The 23,173-nt window shown below is 41.2% G+C and overlaps 1 protein-coding gene and 1 pseudogene across 16 annotated transcripts in view; both read right to left on the bottom strand.

Annotated features, from left to right (window-relative positions):
* Positions 1–23,173, bottom strand: part of LOC140915802 (protocadherin gamma-C5-like) — a 384,766-nt gene that overhangs the window by 205,913 nt on the left and 155,680 nt on the right. Inside the window, exon 1 of one of the 16 annotated variants that reach the window (XM_073356130.1) lies at positions 10,730–13,304. The exons of the other annotated variants lie outside the window; for them this stretch is intronic. Within the exon in view, the coding sequence (XP_073212231.1) occupies positions 10,730–13,150 (2,421 nt within the window). The 5' untranslated portion in view covers positions 13,151–13,304. Of the gene's footprint in view, positions 1–10,729; positions 13,305–23,173 lie in introns of those variants that run through there. 16 annotated transcript variants of the gene reach the window in all.
* Positions 17,430–22,402, bottom strand: LOC140916408 (protocadherin gamma-B5-like; annotated as a pseudogene).

Here is a 23,173-nt window from a genome sequence, read left to right as displayed (position 1 = left end):
AGCGGCACTCTGAGTCTGAGTTACAGAACTGCAACTGGTTGGTCTCATCAAAACGCTCATGTCTAAAGAGCATAATGAAAGTCCTAAAACAGATGACTAGAGAAAACCATCCTATGTATCGGAAAAAGTTAAAAGAATCGGTAAAAATGAGTAGTAAGATACACGCCCACTCCCCTCTGTTTTCTGTGAGTTTTGTATATTCAGTAACAAGTCGGTTTAATTACGAATAAAAGCGTCATTACTTATATTTCTAAGAAGGAAAATTTTCTATCTGGAAACCCAAACCCATGCAGCAAAGCTTCCCTGAATTCCTGTAATATGTGACAGATTTGCTGTTCTTCCATACACAAAGCCAGATTTTAATCTCAGTTACAGCAATGTAAAGGGATAGGAATTCGTCTAAAGTGAAGGGGGCAGTCTGGTCCAATAGATAATACACAGTGTTAGGAATCATGAGACCTAAGCTATACTATGTCCTTGCCATTGTCTGGTGTTGTCTAGCAATTTATGTTTTCCATACTTTAGTTGATCAGTTAGTAAAGGAGGATACCACTCTGATTATGTACTTTTGCAAACATTTTAGATTTATGGATGAAAATTGTTATTTAGGTGCTAAATGTTATTATTACTCCAAATTCACATCTACGTAAATGAACGCAAAATATGCCCCAGGATGAGACAACAAAATATATACAATTGAGAATTCGGAACCAGAAACTAAAAAAAGTAAATTCTATGGCTACTGAATTTATGTGTCTGAACTCTCTTGCTTTGAAGTCCAGACTACTGTACCCCTTTCAGGAGTTATCATCCCTTGATATTATTCTCATTATACATCTAAGAATTACTGTGATGCTGGCAGACCAGGTTGCATCTCATGCCAAGGTGCCCATGTCTCAATTGAACACTGGCAATAGATAGCCAGAATCAGTCTGACTCACTCATATGTTATGTTAGTATTGTTAAAACAGGTATTAGGATGAAAGAACGTGTTTAAAGTTTAGACTTTATTGAAGGTTTGTGAGTTGCTGCATGCATTTATCTCATTATAATATCTGCACCCCATATTGTAAAGCAATATTTGAATGGTTGTATTGTGAGCGTCTGTGACTGTGTAAATCACCAGACAAGGGGGAGACATCATTTAATGTGAAGGGCTGATTTTCAACAGAAGATGTTACACCCTTCCCAAAAGGAAAGGTCCATCTATACCAGATGGACAATTGTGGACCCTGCAGCTGGAAGATCCCTGCACACTGTCAACAAGAGGACAAAAGACTTTTGTTATTCTGTCCTCCTCCTTGTGAAGATGAATCATGCAAGGGGACTCCTCCCATTAGTTATGTTTGCCATTCAGAGACTTGGCAGGAGGGGAATAAAAACCCAAAACAAAAGAAAATTATTATCTCTATGCTGCTTGGACTTGGGGGTGGGAGGGCTAACTTTTCTAAACATAAGCAAGAGATCCCTAGTTGCTTAGCCTGGATTACTCCTAAATCATACATAGAGCTTGTCAATTTTAGCTGTTATTTCCTTTTGAAAATTGATTGTATGTCTTTTGTGCATATGTTTACCTGCTTTAACCTTGTTAATAACTGTTATGTTTCACTTTCCTATTTAATAACTCTTTATAGAGTTTGTTGTATGATTAGTTACAGTGTTGTCTTTGGTGTGAGATCTAAGGTACAATTGAGCTGGGGTAAGTGACTGGTCCTTTGGGACTGGGAATAACATAAACCCTGCTGTGCTTCTTGGTTTAAGGAACCAGCTATGACAAAGGTTCACGCACTGGGTGGTGATAGATCAGGACTACCTGAACCATGTGGGAATTGCATTGGAGAGGCTTAGAGAAGCCAAGCTCACTGTCAAGGTGTCCAAATGCAAGATGAGGGCAGCAGAAGTACTTAATTTAGGATACAGGATGGGCAGTGGGTTTGTTCGCCCTGCTCCTCTAAAAGTAAAAGCCATTGGGAATTGGCCTGCCCCACGAACCAGGAAGCAGGTCCAAGAACCAAGACTAGCCCATGAACCAAGAAACAGGTTTATTGCTCTGGCGAGTAATTACCAGAGGTTTGTAAAGGGGTTTAGCAACATTGTGGTCCCATAACCAGACCTTATAAAAAAGGGAAAACCATACTGGGTGATATGGACTGAGGTCTGTGAGAAAGGTTTCAAGGGCATAAAAGAGGCTTTGCCAGTTTAAGTTATCCCTGATTTCAGCAAACCTTGTGCTGTGCACTGATACTTCTGATATTGGGTTACATGCATTGCTAATGCAGGCTGGGTTGGGGACAACAGCGACCCCATTGCCTTTTTAAGTAAAAAACTGACCCACATGTAACAGAACTATGATGTCATCAAGAGGGAATGTTGTGCCATAGTCTGGACTGCTAAACAACTTAAGCCTTATCTGCCTACTAGAAAATTTAAGGTTCTAATGGACCACTCCCTGTTAATTTGGTTGCACAGGGCCAATAGGACCAATTTGAGACTACTATGTAGGAGCCTAGCACTACAGAAGTATGACACAGAAATAATGCATATCCAGGGAAAAGAAAATGTAGTGGCAGATGCCTTATCATGGATGGTGGATTATGAGGCTTAGTCAGGAGTATCAATGACATCCCTTCCTACACCGGTTTTTCATTGGGGGTGTGACACTGGCACACCAGGACAGCTCATGCCAGGGTTCCCATGTCTCAACTGACCAATGCATAGCTGGAATCAGCCTGGCTCATCTGTTTGTTATTATGGTTATAACAGGTATTAGAATAAGAATGTGTTTAGATTTTATTAAATGTTTGTAAGTTCCTGCATATATTAATTTCATTTATAACATCTGCATCCCATATAAGGGAAATATAGCCTAGGTGGAGCTACTTATAAGGTGGCTGCATTACTGGTTGGAAAACCGTTCCCAGTGAATAGTTATCAGTGGTTTACAGTCAAGCTGTATCAAGTGGTGTCCTCCAGGCATAGGTCCTGTCTGGTTCTGTTCAGGATCTTCATAAATGATTTAAATAATGGCATAGAGAGTATATTATAAAATTTGTGGATGATACCAAGCTGGGAGAGGTTGCTTGGAAAATACAACTAACATTCAAAATTATCTGGAAAAACTGGAGAAATGGTCTGAATTAAATAGAATTAAATTCAATAAGGACAAATGCAAAGTACTCCACTTAGGAAGGAACAATCAATTGCACACATACAAAATGGGAAATGACTTCCTAAGAATGAGTACAGCTGAAAGGGATCTGGGGGTGATTGTGGATCACAAGCTAAATATGAGTCAACAGTGTAACACTACTGCAAAAAAAAAAGTAAACATTGTTCTGGAATGTATTAGCAGGAGTGTTGTAAGCGAGACACTAGAAGTAATTCTTCCAATCTATTCCACACTGATAAGGCCTCTAGTGTCCAAATTCTGGATGCCACATTTCAGGAAAGATGTAGACAAATTGGAGAAAGTCCAGAGGACAGCAACAAAAATGATTAAAGGTCTAGAAAATATGACCTATGAGGAAAGATTGACAGAATTGGGTTTGTTTAATCTGGAGAAGAGAAGACTGAGGGGGGACATAACAGTTTTCAAGTACATAAAAGATTATTACAAGAAGAAGGGTGAAGATTTGTTCTTGTTAACCTTTGAGGATAGGACAAGAAGCAATGGGCCTAGATAGCAGCAAGGGAGGTTTAGGTTCGTCATTAGGAAAAGCTTCCTAACTGTCAGGGTAGTTAAGCACTAGAATAAATTGCATAGGGAGGTTGTGAAATCTCTGTCACTGGAAATTTTTAAGAGTAGGTTAGACAAACACCATTAAGGGATGGTATAGATAATACTTAGTCCTGCCTTGAGTTCAGGGGAGTGGACTAGAAAACCTCTTGAGGTCACTTCCAGTCCTACACTTCTATGATTCTATAATTTAATAATGTAATATTTGAGCAGCGGTACTGTGAGCCTCTGAGACTGTGTAAATCACCAGACGAGAGAGAGAGAGATCATTTAGTGTGAAGGGCTGACCTTCAACAGAAATTCTTAAGCCCTTCTCAAAACGAAAGGTTCATCAATACCAGACAGACTATTGTGGACATTGCAACTGGAATTTCACTGTGTACCATCAACAAGAGGACAAAAAACATTTGTTGCTCTGTCCTCCTTCCTGTGAATATGAGTCATACAAGTAGACTCCTTTCCTGCTCAAGCCTCTGGACTATGAACTTACACTAATGGGAGCATTCTAACCAAAGGACTGAGGACCTTCCAATGATTTGAAAGCAACCAGAGACTTAACAAGCCAGCAGTTTATTCCATCACTGCTACAAGCCTGATCCAAGAACTTTGCAATTATTGTATGCATTTGATTTCTTAACCAATTTTAACTCTCACCTTTCTTTCTTTCTTTTTATAAATAAACCTTTAGATATTAGATACTAAAGGATTGGCAACGACATGATTTTTGGGTAAGATCTGAGTTATATATTGACCTGGGTATGTGGCTGGTCCTTTGGGATCAGAAGAACCTTTTGTTTGATTAAATTGGTTTTAAATAACCACTCATCTTTAAGTCTAGTGTTTTTGGTGGTGATACAAGGACTGGGATGTCTAAGGAGACTGCTTTTCTGACTTCCTGTTAGCCAGTGCTGTGAAACAGAAGTTTACTTTTGTTGCTGGTTTGGTATATCTTATGGGAGAATAACCACCAGTTTTGGGGTGTGTCTGTTCTGTTTCTCAGTAGTTTGTCCTGAATTTGGTATTCTCAGTTGTGAAGGCACGGTGACAGTGGGTCCCCAAGCAATTGCCTTGCTTGCTACCCCCTGAGACTGGCTCTGGCTTTTATATGCAGAAAAACAGTTGTGGCACGGGTGGGCTGTGAAGTTTTTATAGTATGTTGGGAGGGGGCTCAGAAAGAAAAAGGTTGAAAACCACTGATCTAATGCACAATTAGACTGGGGTTAAGAGATTAATTCCTTGGAACTGAGAGTAACCTGAATACTGCTGTGATTCTTGGTGTAAGGGCCCAGCTATCACAAAGGGATACTTCCTTGGGTAGCAAGATTGATTGGAGTACCCAAGGGGACTGTCTGTGACTTCATATTAAGGCCTGTTATAATACCTGAGGAATTTCCACTTGGCAATTGTTGGTGAAGTCTAAGTACAAACCTCACAATTAGTTTGGGATTTGGGTCCTGCTTTCAAACCATCCACCCAGAGGTTGATATTCATGCTCTTGTTTCACTGCAGGTAATGTTACAATTGCGTGAGCTCTTTTGTTATAGGTTCACACTGGGAGCTGTAATTTAGTTAATTATCTACCATGAGGCATAAGTCCTTTTCAGAGTCACTGTTTTACAGGGTACTATTCACTATCCCGTAAGAATGGCCTATATTCTTTGTTCCTAGAAAGATGATTTCATATTTGACTGTATTAAAATATATTCTATTCAATAACATCTATCTTACAAACAGTCTATATACCTCTGTATCAATGGTCTGGCTTCATCATTATTTATCATTCTACCAATCTTTGAGTTATCTGCACAGTTCATCAGCAAACGTGTACTTTCTTCGAAGTCACTGGTAATTTTTGAAAAGCATTAGACTGTGAAGTAATCCTTGCTGCACCCAACCAGAAACATTGCCATAATTGGTGAGTTCTCCTTTACTTTGAAATTTTGAGATCTATCACTCAATAAAACTTAAAGCCATTTATTACGGATCATATTATCATCCATTTGCCAACTGGTAACAGATTTTGGTGTCTTGCAGGATGGTTTTCTGTTGGTGGAGACCATACTTGAACAAACTCAAGCAAACGCCTTTCTCAGAAATCTCAGTTGAAACACCAATATCCGGTTTCCAAGAAGCAACTTTGCACCAGTAACTGACTCTAGTCAGAGACATTAAGGTGAACAGGAAACTTTCTTGTTGTTTGCAGTTCCCTCCCAGAAGAGAGCCTGCTTTACAAAAACTAATAACAATGTGGCATCTGGTGACTCCAACCACAATAATATCTAATTTGGATAGTGCTAACATTTTAATCAGTTGGTCCTGCAGTTTTAGATCAAACATCTGACAAAAATCTAAATATATTACATCAACACAATTACCTTTATCAATCATAGGTATAATCTAGCCAAGGGATGGCATAAAGTTTGTCTGAAAAGACCTATTTCTCAGGAGATGATGTTGATTGGCAATACTTATATTTCTGTCCTCTAATTTCTTACTTATAGATCCCTACAGCTACAATTTCATTATTTTTCTCCAAAATAACTTCAGGCTAACTAGACTACAATTACATGGGCCATTCCCTTTTGTGCTTTTAAAATATCTTATTAAAATATGTTAAAACATTCTTCTTTTATTCCTTCTTTGGTTCTAAGAATTACAGTCTTCTTACAAAAGACAGAAAAATGTTACAAAATGAAGGATGTGCTCTTTCATTCTGAAAAGTTAAGGTATAAAACACACATTAGACTTCTGATAGGACTGTTAATATAGGACAGTGTTTATCTTTTTTTAGTACAAATACTAGGTTTTGGAAATAAAGAACATTCCAAGAGCATATTCCTAATAAAATAATGTCTTCAAAAGACTTTAGCCCATGTAAACCAAACACTTATACCTATATGTTATACATAAAACATATTAAATAAATTCACTGTACTATCTTTACCACACACACACAGAACCAGTTTCCTCCCATAACACATTAGTCAGTGATATCAAAGCAGGCAAGTGAAACAATAAACAGAAGTGTCTGAACTTTTCCACTTATAAAAAGCAAAATTCTGCTAATAGTAAACAATATGCAGCCATCACAAAGTCCATAGGGAGGCACAGAGACAGAGTATAAATTAGAGGAGAATTTGGCCTGAAGTCATGATTCAACATGCAACAATTTCAGTCTGTCAAGGCCCAGATGTGGGGCACCTAGAAATCCCTGTTCCTCTTTGTGCATCCCAGTATGCTGACCCAGCCTACATTGCTCCCTGAATACCCTGCTCTTCTCTTCCTTATGCCTAGCGCCCTATAATTACTTCAATCTCCTTCCATTTTCTGTCAATATCCTGCCTCATTCATGCACCTCCTCTTTCTTCCTATCCAAGAATCTCACCTTTCAAGACCAATAATACAGCTCCTTGATACCCAGACCCCTAACCCCAGTCTAAATCCCTTCATATCTCCTTCCAGAATTCTGTTCCCCCACATTTCCCCTCATTTCCTACTCTCCACAATTCATGCCAGAAGTCAATAATGAGTTTATATGTAAAAACATTTTAAAATTATTTTCAACCTTGCTCTCATTACATGGGCATACTGTTCTGCATGAGTATGACCCAGGATGTAGCCACAGTCAACAGCGGAGAGAGAGAGTGAAAAAAGAAACAAAATTGTGCTTCCATACACTTCAAGGCCCACACAACCCTGCACAGAGCATTTGTCCACTCAGCTTAAAGTGCATGGTGTTAGACCAATCTTTTTTATCTTGATCCAATCTCCGACACCCTCCCCTCCACCCATATTCTGCCCATAGCTAGCAACAGATAGCTGAACTTTGCTCTAGCCAATACAAAATACAAACATCCATTCACTTAAAAATTCTCTTTTAAGTAGGACATCATTTTTCAGTTCTAAGTTTCTCTAAATTTCCTGGTATTGTGACATAGTTAGTCAAACACTTCCTCTTCTTATTTCCACCTGAACCCCTCCCACAGCTGTTCTTTAGCTTCTTTCTTTAATGAGTTCCAATGAACTTCCATCATTCCTATATTGTGTATAGAACAAGCTGTAACATCTTTGTAAGTTTTCTACTATGTCTCTGAAAATATCAAAAGACACTTCTACTCAACAACGGAAACAAAACAAAGCAAACTGGGAATTTCTGGGCCTAATCATTCTGAAGATCTTATGATTCAAACAAGTAAGAAACATTTTCACAAGTGAACTACTGTTATATCTGTCAGGTTTCTGGGTGCAGTCCAGACCCGTGAGAGGTTGTGTTACCACCTGCCCTATAAGTCTGGGTGCCTTACATGCTTTGCTACTGTGGTTCAGAGTTGGGTCATCAACAGCCAGCAGACAAGCATGCAGTTCCCTGAGTGTCTGTATGCCATGCAGCTCTGGTTCAGCACTTCTGAACACAGAGGTCTACTCACAACACTGAGGTCTCCACCAGCCTTCGTTATACCTGCAGGGTGACCTCAACACACACCCAGTCCTGAATTTCCCCTAAATCATCTGCCCAGAAGTATCCAGCCCTTTCCTGGAACACTCAGAGAATTAATAAGGTTGTTCCTCCTCTAAAGAGTCAAAACCATAATTTATTACTTTAACTGGAGTTAACAATCACTTCAGATAAGAGACTTAACTTAACAAGCTACTGCCTTGGTTCAAGGTAGATTTCTTATCAATCTTTCTTCTTTCTAGCCATGGTTGACTTTCTCTCAGTCAGGTCTTTCCACAGAAGTACAAGGTGCTGGTTTTCTTTGTTTTCTTAGGTAAAAGGTCTTTGCCTAATCAAGTTTACATACATGTAGTTCCCAGAGACTTCAACCCCCTTGACTGAAGGACCCATTGTTCTCAGCTTGCACGAGGTCTGGCCCCTTGTGCCTGTCACTGTTTTGTTTCCAGACTCTGGATGACCTCGTGCTGTTCTTCCCTTCCTGTGAATTTCCTGTGCCACTGAGGTTTCATATGTAAACGAGGATTCCATTGTTTTTGGTCACACCTTGCTTAATTTCACTGGAGACCAGTAGGCAGCTGCCTTCCCTCCTGTCTGGGAGAAAACCTGTTTCTCCTTTTGTTTGGACACACAATTTTAAGCATAATATCAGTGAATATTCATAATTCCTCATATAGTGTTAATACCTGCATTTTACAATGATATTAATCACCTGTGTGTCATTAGCTTTCATAAAACACCTTATCGGATACACTTTTATAATACAGTAATATTATACACTATCAGTTGATTCAATTTTTTGTCATTTGAGGTTAAGATCCCTGTCTTTATAGTCCAGTACACCATTTTCTCCTTCTGGGAAGAGACTCCATGCAGTCTGGTGAAGACTTCATGCTGGTCCCTCCCCTGCTGGTGATAACTGAGTTTCTCCTTCTTCCCCTTGTTAGCTTGATGGCTGTGTTTACCTTCTATGTAAATGCACCTTTATTGTCTCTGCATGAGGACCTGAATAGTCAGCCAAGGAAATACACATCCCATTGTCTAGGGAAGACTGGTCTTATGCATTTGTTGCCTGTGAAGGGACATGCCTTCTCACTGGCCAGGAGGAGGCTAAGGAGCTCCTCTGGGACTGTGCTGTACTAATAAGGTACACCTGCACAGCTCGTTTCTCCTTGAGGAGGAGGGACTTATAAGGGGAAGCCTACCATAGGAAGGGGTGGTGACCAGGAAGAAAGCTGCTCCATGCAGAGACTGTGAGTTGCAGAAGCAGGCCAGGTGAGGACAAGAAAGCCATGTGGACTACACTGCTTCCAGAGCCACCCCAGCTAACAGCCAAGTAACACACCCCAGGAAGAGGGGTAGGAGATAAACACCACAAAGAGGCAATAGACTTTCAGAGACTGAGCCTGTAAAGCCCTATCCAGGGGCTTTCTGAGAGGCTGACCTCCATTCCAGCAGCCTTCCTCTCTAACAAGGGACAGGGAGAAAGAAGAACCAACCCTCTGCTGGGAAGCAATTTCCCCAGAAAACTCCCCTGAATGCAGCCACTGGGGCAGTAGAGAAGGTAAATGAAGGACAGTGGAACCTGGGAGGGAAGGTTTAGGGAGTCCTGCTACCTCCTACATTGCTCACATTTCAAGAACATAACACTAGCACATTTCCATAACTCTTTGTACATACATCACAAAAGAATATTGATAATAGAGTTATTAGTTTTCCAATCATATATAACACACCACCTTTTGGATATATATCATGACAACAGTGTGCTGGGTGTGGTGAGTATGCCAGAGTTGCTGGCACTGAACAGTGAACCACCAATGGGCCTCTGTGTCACAATATTGTAAAAACAAGAAACATTAAAATTAATTTTCTTATTTTTGCCACACTACACAGACATGCTTTACTATGGGGTGACATGTGTCATAGTATTTCAGGGAAAGGGGTATTCTTTTGAGGGAAGTGTATGTGTGGTCCAATAATATGGTGTAAAAATAAAGCTATATTCAACTTTTAATATAAATTTGTTCCCACTATTCCATAAAAAATGACTCTTTGCTTCAGTGACACATTCGACAACCTATTTTATCTTTCAGATAGTTATAACTAGTCAAAATAAACCACTATATATTTGGGTATTTCAAGAGACTTGTCTACTAAATGAGGGGTATAAGTAACAATGATTACAAATTAAGATGTATTATTTCAGCGAAACAGTGACTTCCACCATGTTACAAATTTATTAAGATACACATTTCAATATATTTGTAACTTTCCAAGCCATGTAACCATGCATATGGGCGCAAAAATGAAGTCCCCACTTTAAAACTACATCTGAGTAAATGCTTTGAATTGATAAAATGTGAAATGATATATATATATATATATATTACATATACACATGAAGGATGCAGAGAACTGTACAAAAATACACGTTTATGTATTAGCCAAGGAAAAACACTCTCACCTTCTTCTCTAGATGGAAAAGCAATACAGGGCATACAAAGTCCAAATCACACTACCAAAAGAGGCAGACTCACCTGAAGGAGTGGCTGGACCCCATTGCTCACACTCAAATTCTCCGACATGAGGACGGATTCCTTTTCTTTATCAATTGAAGGACACGTTGGGGTACTTGAACAGTTTAATTTTGGTAGGGTAAATTGACTTTTTCTGGAGTCCGTGGTTAGAGAAACCTCATGTGAGTAGGAGTGAAGAAAAGCTCTGACTCCATCGATCCCCACAAACTGCGAGACGGGAACTCCACTGAAAGTCACATTCGAGGAGTCAAACAGCTGCGAGTTTCGCCACCTGCGGAGTCTCAGGGCCAGTAACACTAAGATAAAGGTAAAGAACAAGCAGGAAACGGAAGCCACAGCGATCACCAAATACAAGGTGAGGCTGGACTGGGGGTCTGCAGGAGCTGAGAAGCTGCTTAAATCGGAGAGAATTTCGGGGATGCTGTCAGCCACCACCACCGTGACAGTGGCCGTGGCAGAGAGAGGGGGCTGCCCGTTGTCCTTCACCAAAACCACCAGACTTTGCTTGAGCGCATCTTTGTCTACAAAGGAGCGCGCTGTCCTGATCTCGCCGCTGTGGAGTCCCACAGAGAAGAGCCCCGGCTCTGTAGCCCTCAGCAGCTGGTAGGAGAGCCAGGCGTTCTGCCCGGAGTCTGCATCCACCGCCACCACCTTAGTGACCAGGTAACCCGGCTCGGAGGAGCGAGGGGCCAACTCCACTCCCGTGGAGCCATCGGTGGGAAAGGAGGGGTGTAAGATGTGCGGGCTGTTGTCATTCTGATCCAGTATAAAGAGAGTGACGGAGACATTACTGCTGAGAGGTGGGGAACCCCCATCCTGAGCCTGCACTTGGAACCGAATCTCCCGGAACTGTTCGTAATCGAAGGAGCGCAGAGCGTAGAGAGCCCCAGTCTCGGAGTTAATGGAGATGGAGGAGGGGAGCGGAGCTTCCTGGATCTGAGTTCCAGGAATGGAGTAAGTGACTCTGGCGTTCTCCCCCGAGTCAGGATCATTCGCTTTCAGGGAACCAAAGGAAGCTCCTCTGGGATTGTTCTCCGTGATGTACAAAGTGTAGGATGTCTGGTTGAAGATGGGAGCGTTGTCGTTTATGTCTGAAAGTTGCACTAAAATTGTTGTTTTGGAAGCCAAATTTGGAGCCCCTCGGTCTGTGGCTTTGATCGTCACATTGTAATCCGAGACCCGCTCACGGTCCAGGGGTCTGTCAGTCACCAAGCTGTAATAATTGTCAAATGATTTCTGTAACCGGAATGGCAGGTTGCCGGGTATTGAGCATGTGACCTCTCCATTCTCTCCAGAATCTTTATCTCTGATGTTTAATAGAGCAATCAGAGTCCCTGGAGGGTTGTCTTCGCTGACTGAGCTGAAGAGAGAAGCGATTGTTATTTTGGGAGCATTATCATTAACATCAATCACCCTAATCAGGACTTTAGACCTGGCCGAGAGGTCTCCAACGTCCTTTGCTTGAACCTCCATTTCATATGATGCAGCTTCCTCATAATCCAGGTTTCCCACAGTTGATATTTCCCCCGTTTTAGAATCCACCTGGAATATCTGGGACGCTTTGTCTTTCATCTTCCGGAGTGAATATGTGACCTCCGAATGTATCGCTTCGTCCGGATCTGTGGCGTTTACTGTCAGCAGCAGAGACCCGACGGGCACATTTTCCAAAACACTCACTTTATAGACAGGCTGACTGAAAACTGGTGCATTGTCATTTGCGTCAAGGACAATAACGCGGATCTGTGCAGTTCCGGACCTAACTGGATCTCCCCCGTCAGTGGCTATGAGAGTTAGATCGTGAACATCTTGTTCTTCCCGGTCTAGAGATTTTTCCAGCACCAGTTCGGCATATTTGTCTCCATCAGCTCCCGTTTGCACATCCAGAGAGAAGTGTTTGTTACTGCTGAGATAATAGCCCTGCACAGAATTAATTCCGACATCTGGATCCTGCGCCTCCTCAAGAGAATATCGGGTTGCCACAGCGGCTAACTCACTGATTCTAAATTCCAATTCATCTTCCTGGAAGCGGGGCGCATTGTCATTAATATCTGTGATTTCAACGTCAACTATGAAAAGCTTCACTTTATCCTCAACAAGAACCTCAAGATGTAACAGACACGTCTCTAGCTGGCCACAGATTTGCTCTCTGTCCGTTCTTTCTGTGGTGATTAAATGACCGCTCTTAAGATTCAGAGCAAAATACTGAGTCCTACCTGTGGAAACAATGCGGACTCCCCGGTCTGAGAGTTCCTTTAAATCCAGTCCCAGATCCTTTAAGATATTCCCCACGAAAGAGCCTTTGTGCATTTCTTCAGGAATCGAATAGCGAATTTTCCCAGAAACTGTCTCCCAAGCGGTAACCAGTGTAAAGCAGAACAGGGCTAGTCTTTTGCAGTCACGGAGCCTTGCTTTATCCGCCATTTCCAGATCTTTGAAGTAGAGGTGCCGAATCCTAATCTCGGGACGCTGTAGTTTAGTGTAATTTTTATTGTTTTCTTTCCTGAGCTACTAGTTCATATAATAATTCTACTGCGGAGATCATCCATGCAACCGTTTGTATGAAGGCTGCGCTCCAGACCGTTTGAACTCTTTGTGCTCTGTGCTGTGAACCAGAGGGCGGGGCTGCCTGAATCTCTGATTGCATTTCTCTGCCTCGCTGGTGAACAGCAGCACCCAGAGTCTCAACCAATAACTGCAACAGCTCCCATTAATACTTTTTAAATTTCAGAGTAGCAGCCATGTTAGTCTGTATTCACAAAAAGAACAGGAGGACTTGTGGCACCTTAGAGACTAACAAATTTATTTATTTGAGCATAAGCTTTAGTGAGCTACAGCTCACTTCATCGGATGCCACAAGTACTCCTTTACTTTTTAAATTGACTTTCAATATGTTTTTTCCCCCCGGCATCATATGCTTTATCAAGTCTTAAAACTACATAATAAATCTACAAATCTTGCTGTGATGGCGTACTTACTGTTAGCGATACTCCTCATCTTGATGCAGTAATTTTATAAAATTACTGTCACACGAACAAATCAATTCCGTTATCTCTCTCCCCTTCAAATTGGGGATAATTCACAACTATGTTTCATACTGCAACAAATCGACCTTGAATATAAATCATACTCGAATAGGACGAATCATTCCTATTTTTGTTGTTTTCTTAGACATTACTGCACATACCAATGCTTAGCGTACATTCTTTCATTCTCTTTCCATAAGTATTTTCTCCGACCTTCTTTTCAGAATGCATTTGTTTACTTTTTATTTGTATTTTATTTTTTCACGAGAACAAAAATGTCTATGCGTTGCACTAAATAATTTTGCTCATGTAAAGTTCAGTATAAATAAAAGCAAATCCAGCAGCCTCTCTCCTAATCCCAAGAGGAAGTCTCCTACACTCGGGAAATTAAAATATCTATAACGCTCCACATTCATCAACAACAACAAGGTTCTTTCCTAAGAGCTCCTGAAAACAGATGTTTTTTGCAGCATGCCCTAAAGATCATCAGAGTTGGAGATTGATACTAGTTTCCAAAGTTAAGGACACTTACAGTAAAATACCCTGCCATCAGCTTTCCCCCTTCTCTAATTTATCCCGTTGTGGCTCCAGTTCTGGTGTTTCCGCCTATTCCAATTAGGCCAGTATACCACACGCACATAGGGGGAGAAAGGATCTCTCACGTAGACTGGTCTCAAGTAATACAGGAATTTATAGTTAATTTTGAGCACCTTAAACTTCATCTAGAAATCAAAAGACAGCCAATGCAAATCATGGGGCACTGGTGATCCCATCTGACACAAAACAAAAAATATGATCATATAGACTATTGTTGCAACCACTGTTATACATTTGCAGAAAATATTGTACAAAGGTTGTCTAGTGAGGTGTCTATGAAAAGGTTATGATTTTCTGGTTATAATTATGCTATCTCTATGCATGAGGCATTTTTGTATTTAAAGTTATAAATCTATATTTGGATTTCAAATGTTTGCTCTTGGGGTAATGCCCACAAAGTAACACCCAACACATCTTGGAGGGACTATTCAAATTAAGTGGCTCATCAAGAAACACTTGGTTGACAATGGACCATGGGAGACGCCCATCTAGACTGAGTGGACTGTCAGGTAAACTTGCTGTCTGGAGTGTAGGTAATGGCTTCCTGGAATACCTGAGGGAAATTGAGCATAAACATGTGACTTGCCCATGTGACTCCAAACTCCATCTTGTTGCTGTAATTTTCCACAGTAAGAACAATGGGATGCCCTCCACATAGCAAACACTATAAAAGGCCCTCCATTTGGTCTTCAATCCTGCTTCTTACTTCTGAAGGAACTTTGCTACAAACTGAAGCTCTGAATCCAAGCTGTGGATATATTCCAGAGCCTTTACATAAATCAGCAGTTTATTCCATAGCTGCTACAAACCTGAATCAAGAACTTTGCCTTTACTGTATGTAATTGATTCCTTTAACCAATTTTAACTTTCTTTCTTTCTTTCTTTCTTTCTTTCTTTCTTTCTTTCTTTCTTTCTTTCTTTCTTTCTTTCTTTCTTTCTTTCTTTCTATAAACCTTTAGATTATAGATATTAAAGGATTGGCACCAGCATGATTTTTGGGTAAGATCTATGTTATGTATTGACCTGGGTGTGTGGCTGGTCCTTTGGGATCAGAAGAACCTATTATTTGATGAGACTGGTTTTAAGAACCACTCATCTCTGAATCCAGTGTTTTTGGTGGTGATAGAAATAGTAAAATGCCTGAGGAAACTGCCTTTATGTTTTCTTGTTAGCCAGTGTGGTAAAACAGGAGTGTACTTTTGTGGTTGGTTTGGTATATCTTATAAAAGAATAACCACCAGTTTGGGGTTGTGTTTGCCCTATTTCTCAGCAATTCATCCTGAATTTGACATCTGCAGTTGTGACCCACTGAGGCATGGTTACACTCCAGTTCTGGTGTTTCCATCTAGTCCAGTTAGGCCAGTATATCACATGCACATAGGGGGAGAAAGGGTCTCAAGTAGTAGAATTTATAGTTGATTGTGAGCACCTTCAACTTCATTTAGAAATCAAAAGACATCCAATGCAGATCATGGGGTACTGGTGCTCCCACCTGAGTCAAGACCAAAAGTACCTTATTTATACAGGTGGGGATATTTAGTTACTGTAAATTAGCATTTCAATTTACTTATAAATCAAATAATTTTTATTGATGTGTGAAAATGAAATACCTGTGAAATCATGTTATTGCATGGAAAAGGAGATAGAGAAAATGTCTCTGAAAGGATTATGTGACAGGGTCGGGCCAGATGGCTATCGGAGAGTAATAGAAGGCAGATATATTAACCCCAGGCTAAGAAGGTCCCTTTTCCCTGGGTAAGATAACAGGGAAGGTTCCAGAACAATCAGGAACCTTCTGGAGACAATTAAGACAGGTTGATTAGAACACCTGCAGCCAATGAAGAAGCTGCTAGAATTTATTAAGGCAGGCTAATCAGGGCACCTGGGTTTTAAAAAGGAGCTCACTTCAGTTTGAGGTGTGCGTGTGAGGAGCTGGGAGCAAGAGGCACTCGGAGCTCAGAGTGAGAACGCGGACTGTTGGAGGACTGTGGTGTACAAGCATTATCAGGAGGAAGGTCCTATAGTGAGGATAAAGAAGGTGTTGGGAGGAGGCCATTGGAAAGTAGCCCACGGAGTTGTAGGTGTCGCACAGCTGTTCCAGGAAGCACTCTAGACAGCTGCATTCCACAGGGCCCTGGGTTGGAACCCGGTGTAGAGGGCGGGCCCGGGTTCCCCCCAGATCCTCCCCAACTCCTGGTCAGACACAGGAGGAGTCGACTTGGACTGTGAATTCAGAAAAACGGCCAAGCTGAGGGCTGCCGTGAAGCTCCAAGGCGAGCAAATCCTCCAATAAGTGCAAGACCCACCAAGGTAGAGCAGGAACTTTGTCACAATTATGAAAGAATATCTCATAGGTTTTGTTTACATCTCTTACATCTATATGCAAACTTTGTATCTTATTCCTTTGAGAAGATCAAGCATTTGTCCCTAGTTGCTTTGTTTTAGATATTAATGCTTCAGTCCTCAGAGACTGAACAGAAGGAAAAAAGGCAAAAGAAAGACAGGAATGAGAGGGAGAGCAAACTGTGTATCTGCCGAGAAATTAAACTGTTACCCTAGAATCATTGTTAATGATTAGGGAATAATTTAATCATATTATCAGGAAATTTTCTATTTATGTAACTATTTTTATTTCTGTGCCACTTTATTCTCCCATGCTATGGATGAGGCACATTAAAAATATCTTTATGGTTACATTTGTATTAATACCCATTCCAAGTCAAAGGGAGAGAAAGCTATGATAATGTGGAAATAAAGTAATGTCTTAACATGACAATTATTATAATACTTTGAAACTACTTAGTGATATTCTATATCTCTTTTGGGATTAGTGCATCATGACATATTCCACACTTACCAGCTTTTCAACTTGTCTTACCAATGAACTTAGCACCACAACATGAAATAACTTTAAAAAAAAAGGTTAAAAGGTTCTTTATGGAAAGTAAGCTTCATTATGGAAAATATATTCATATTCAATATATGTATTCATAAACTAATTAGTCAAGCAACACGTATAGTAAATAGTGTATTACTAAAAAGGTCCAAGAGATCTAATTTTGACTAGAATTAAAACTGTTTCAAAACACAGGCAGACACACTAGCGCATCATGACAGACTCTCACCTCATGGAGTGTGTCGGCCTTGGACTTTGGGTCTCCAGGCACAGATGTACTGCTCATAGGCAGCATTTCAGAGTTGTCTCTGCAAAGAATATCCTCTTCTATGAAATTCTGACCATTTGATTTTAGGAGACTAAACGTCATTATGCCAGAGTCTGCGGCTAAACATTGATTATAGCTATATGATAAAGTCCCATCGCAGTAGCTCCTGGGCAATCCGGGACCCGACTTGAAAAAATGATCAGAACCAAAACATTGCAAAACTGGAAGATTCATCGACCTTCCACATTTCATCACAATGGCCAGTGCAACTGTCAGGAGGAACAAAAATGAGATCAAGGCTAAAGCCAACACCAAGTAAAACTGTAAATCAGACTGAGGTGCCGAGTCACCCGATTGGTCGCTCATTTCTGGAAGAGCCTCTTGGACGTTCTCGGCAAACACCAGGTTGAGAGTCACTGTGGCAGACAGAGGTGGCTGCCCGTTGTCCTTCACCAGGGTGACCAGCCTGTGTTTCACAGCGTCTCTGTTTGCAAAGGCGCGGGCTGTCCGGATCTCCCCGCTCTGCAGCCCCATGCTGAAGAGCGACGGGTCAGTGGCCTAGAGCACGTGGTAGGAGAGCCAGGCATTGTGTCCTGAGTCAGCATCCACTGCCACCACCTTAGTCACCAGATAACCTGCCTCGGAGGAGCGAGGGACCATCTCGAATAAGGTGGAGCCATCGGCTCCAAGGGAAGGGTACAGGATGCGAGGGGCGTTATCATTCTGATCCACAATAAACACCCTGACGGTGACATTGCTGCTGAGAGGCGGGGACATGCCGTCTTGGGCCTTCACTTGCATCTCAAACTCCCGGAATTACTCATAGTCGAAGGAGCGCTGCGCATAGATCGCTCTGGTCTGGGAGTTAATGGAGATGTAGGAGGAGAGAGGCACCTCCTTGATGCTTCAGCACAGGATGGAGTAAGTGACTCGGGCGTTCAGGTCCAGATCCCGGTCTGAGGCTTTTACACTGAAAATAGAGGCCCCCAAGCAGGGCCGGATTAAGACCTTTAGAGGCCATAAGCACTGAAAAGATTATGGTGCCCCCCCATATGTAATTCAAAATAAAAACTGTACTATATCATAAAATAAAATTTTATTTTTCAAAATGACACAAAACTTACATGTATGCTGAAATTAAAATAGCTTCTTTCTAGATTTTCTGATTACAAAATTCTGGATAAGTTCATTGAAGGTGACTCCACGAAGCATGTCCACTTCCATACACAATAGGGAAAGTGAATCAGGTCTGTCCTGACACATTGTTGTTCTCTGAGGGTTTTTTATTCTTTTCAGCTGAGAAAAAGAGCGTTCTGCAGAGCAGTTAGTAATCATCAATGTTAGAAAAATATGTAGTGTGATCTCTACATTTGGAAATACACATTGTATTCCATCTTTCAATATTGTGTCATGAAGATCAATGTGACTGAATTTCATTTTTCCTGTTTCATTAAACTTTGCGTGCATATAACAGTGGAACTGCCATACTTCTCCACAGAGATTCATGTTTAAGTCAACAGGGTATGAGTTAACTAGCTTTTGGGAACCTTGTGAATATTGTTCATCAGATAAGTCCATATCATTTAGAAAAGAAAATCTGTTTGATACTTCTTTGTACAGTTCACCTCTCCTCTTCATATGAGCTTCAAGTGTATCAAGTATAGCGTAGTAAGTAGATATGCAAAATTTGTCTCTAGGATTCAATGCTGTTTCTATTGGACCGCTATCATTTGCTTCTTTTTTCCTGATTCTCTTGCGGGACTGGTCTTCTTTGTAGTTAATATCAGGCAAGATATCTTTTGATAAGTCTTCAAATCTTTCAAAATCATTCCTCAAAGTGTGTAAGTGGTTTGCTAATGACTGACAGAGGTCTGCACATGTTTTCAAATCCAATTATTTTTCTTGGAGAGCTTGACTTGTGTGGTAAACGTGTTGTAAAATTTCATTCCACATGGTCAACATGAATACAAACTCTAGTTCTTGCATCTTGTTTGCAATGTTTTCTGCCTCTCATATAGTTTCTCCCTTTTGTGATTGGTCTTCAGCTATACTTTCTATTTCATCCACAGTCTTTGAATAGGACTCCAGAATTGCACTTGTTGCCACTGCACGTGCCTCCCAGCGAGTATTAGAAAGAGATTTCAACACATGGTATGAATATGGCATATTTGTTCTGTTTTAAAAGCTTCTTCTGCATTCCTTGATAATGCCTTGACATGTTGGCAGCATTGTCATAAGATTGACCTCTGCACTTTGAGAAATATATTTTGCAAACTTGGCACAGATAATGCAGTACTTGATTTGCCATTTCTTCACCAGTGTGGCTTTTCAAATTGAGGAATGTTATAAATTGTTCAACAGGTTTTCCAGCTGTGGGAGACACATATCTTAGTACAATACTCAATTGATCAATATGGGAAAGATCAGGTGTAGAGTCAACAGATAAACTGAAGTACTCAGAAGTACTAATTTCATCCACAATAGCTGAACAAACTTTGTCACTCATTAGACCAATGAGTTCATCACATATTATCTTGGATAAGTATGATGGGTTACCTTTGCCAGCATTTTATGCCATATCTCATTTTGAGATATGGCCTGCTAAAAATGGGTCAAACTGAGCCACAAGCTCCAACAAGAATTTAACTCAGAATATATCAATAATAAAACATAAATTTATTGCAACACATGACTGGATCTGATTTCTTGGCATTATTTCAATCTACATTAGTAGGATGCCCCCCCCCCCCCCCCGGTTTAGGTGGGGATAAGTAACAAAAAGAGAACAGACAAATGGGGTAAGAGTGTGTAGTGGAGTGTAAGGAAGTCTAACAAAGTTCTGGTTTTTCCCATGATGACTACTTAGATGCTTTTTTTGAAATATCAATTTTTTTCCAAAAAAAACCTCAAGCACATGCTTAGTCTGCCTAAACTAAACACATGCTTAGTCTGCCTACTGGGTAATCCAGCCCTGCCCCCGGGGGATTGTTCTCTGGCGCATAGACGCTGTAGGAAGGTTTCTGAAAGACAGGAGCGTTGTCATTGATACCCGAAATCTGCAACAGGATGGTTTTCTGGGTGGAGAGGGGGGGAGAGCCTTTGTCTGGGGCTGTGATTGTGATATTGACCAGGGGTCCTTACTTGTAGTGTCTCCTTTCTCTGGGTCTACGCTGAATAATTGGCGCCCTGTGTCTTGAATGTCGCTGAAGGTGTAGGTGATCTTCGCATTCAATCCTTCATCCTTATCCATGGCTTTCACCTGAAGAAGGAAAGAGCCTTTTGGTAGATTTTCTCTCAGGCTGACCTTGTATGTCTCTTCAGTGAATATTGGAGGATTGTCACTGGCGTCAGAAATTTTAAAGTGAATCGTAACTGTCCCCGTTCTAAATGGATCTCTCCTGTCCACAGCCGCCAGGATCAAGTGATGAGAACTTTGTTGCTCCCTATCCAAAGGTTTTTCTAAAATTCTTTCCTCATGCTTAATGCCATCTGGGGTCTCCTTCACAAAAAGGATAAAATGCGGGGTTTTACTGAGCTGGTAACTCTGCAGCAAGTTGATTCTAGCATCTGGATCTTGTGCAGATTCTACTGGGAATCCCGCGCCTGATAGTATCGATTAAATGAACGCTGTTTCTTTTGAACCGCGGGGCGTTATCATTAATGTGCCGGATTTCGATGTTCACATGATAAATATTTAAAGGATTTTCAACCGAACGTCAGGACAAAAAAGGGTGTTTTTTTGCAGGTTGCCATTTTCCCCATTCACACTGAAGTATGGCTTTTCCTAACTGACACAGAGCTTTCGCTGCTGCAATTTTCTGACATCCAACCCCAAATCGTTGGCGAGATTCCCCACAAGGGAACCTTTGGCCATTTCCTCTGGAATAGAAAAATGAATCTGCTCCGAGACTGCCCGGCAGAACAAAGAGAATCAGAAGGGAAACAACAGTACCTGCCGCGTGACTGCCCGGCTCGGCTCTCTGTGCCTGGTTTCCATCTCAGTCACTCTCCGATATGCTCTCCTTGCCTGTCTGGTCTGAATAAATTCTTTGTTTTAAATTCCTGTTACATTGAAAGGTTTTCCAGACTAGTCACTTCCATGTAAACAAAATGAACTTCTCTGCCTAGTAACACACCACAAGTCCAGGAAAGGATTTCTTTTCCCAGCAAGTGTGTGAGAGCTTTCCCCTGCTTTGTTTCCTCTAGGAGCTGCGCTGTGTTACCGAGCAATCGCACTGCAGGGGGCTCCTATGGATCTCCAGCAGCAGCTCCTGCACCGCCTTGACTCTCTTCCCCTGTCAAATACACAAAAGTTTCTCATCTTTTCGCCTCCTCTAACATAAGAACATAAGAACGGCCATATTGTGTCAGACCAAAGGTCCATCTAGCCCAGTATCCTCTCTTCCGACAGTAGCCAATGCCAGGTGACCCAGAGGGAATGCACATAACAGGTATGATCAAGTGATCCATTCCCTGTCAAAAAGAACAGGAGTACTTGTGGCACCTTAGAGACTAACAAACTGCTACTCTGAAACCTGTCATTCCCTGTCTATCATTCCCAGCTTCTGGCAAACAGGCTAGAGACACCATCCCGGCTTATAGCCATTGATGGACCTATGAATATATCTAGTTCTTTTTTGAACCCTGTTATAGTCTTGGTCTTCACACAATCCTCTGGCAAAGAGTTCCACAGTAACCCCTCCATATGTCCCAGTGACCCCATCTCCTAATCACCCTTGTGTCCACTCTCATCCTCTCCCTCCCTCTTTTCTTTACCCCTTCCTTCTCCTCTGGCTCTTTCCCCTCAAAAAAGCATATTTTACTCTCTACCATTAAATAAACAAACAGACCACTCCACCCTTGTCCCTACTTGCCTCTCCAATCACCATCCCATTTCACGTCCCCCTTTCAGCTCTGAGCTTGTTGAATGGACCATTTAAAATCACTGTATGGAGCCTCTCTCCTCCAATTCTACCCTTAGGCGCTGTGAGAATTTTAAGGAAAGTCGAAGAACAAGAGCATTTGAGAACCGAAAATGCAGGAATTCTGGGGAGGTTTCAACCAAACCTAGGGTGACAAGGTGGGTGAGGTAATATCTTCTATTGGACCAGCTTCTTCAAGTTGGTTCTTATTACCTCACACACCTTTTCCCTCTAATATCCTTGCACTAATATGGCTACGACATGCATAAACCTATTGAATCCGTTCATGGTCAGGATTTATTGGTGACTCACGGGGATAAATTTTAGACAGTAGTTTCCCCCTTTTTATGCTTAAAGATTTTGTACGTTGTGAAGGCTAATTGTTGTGTTTTGTTTTGTTTTGGGTTTTGTTTTTAAATTCTCATGATATAATACTCAGGGATGCTGCTGCTGCTGCTGCTGATATAACAACCCTTAAATCTTTTTTCAGGTTCACTGCTTCCAAGATTATAGTCCCATACTCCCCCAAAACAAAAGTATGGTCGATAATGTTTGTCTGTAAAGGTATGACATTGCATTTGTCTTATTAAAACACATGGCGTTTGATTGGGTTCAGATTATACAGCGATCCAGATTTCTTGGTATCAATGACCCGCACTTACAATTATTTACCTTTCCATCAATCTCTCTGTCATCTGCAAATTTTTATCAGCGCGTATTTTGTATTTTTTTCCACAT

This window comes from Lepidochelys kempii, chromosome 8, assembly GCF_965140265.1.
Source record: "Lepidochelys kempii isolate rLepKem1 chromosome 8, rLepKem1.hap2, whole genome shotgun sequence".
Classification (NCBI taxonomy): Eukaryota; Metazoa; Chordata; order Testudines; family Cheloniidae; genus Lepidochelys; species Lepidochelys kempii.
The sequence above is the reverse complement of the archived record's forward strand: the minus strand, read 5'-3'. Positions and strand labels throughout refer to the sequence as shown.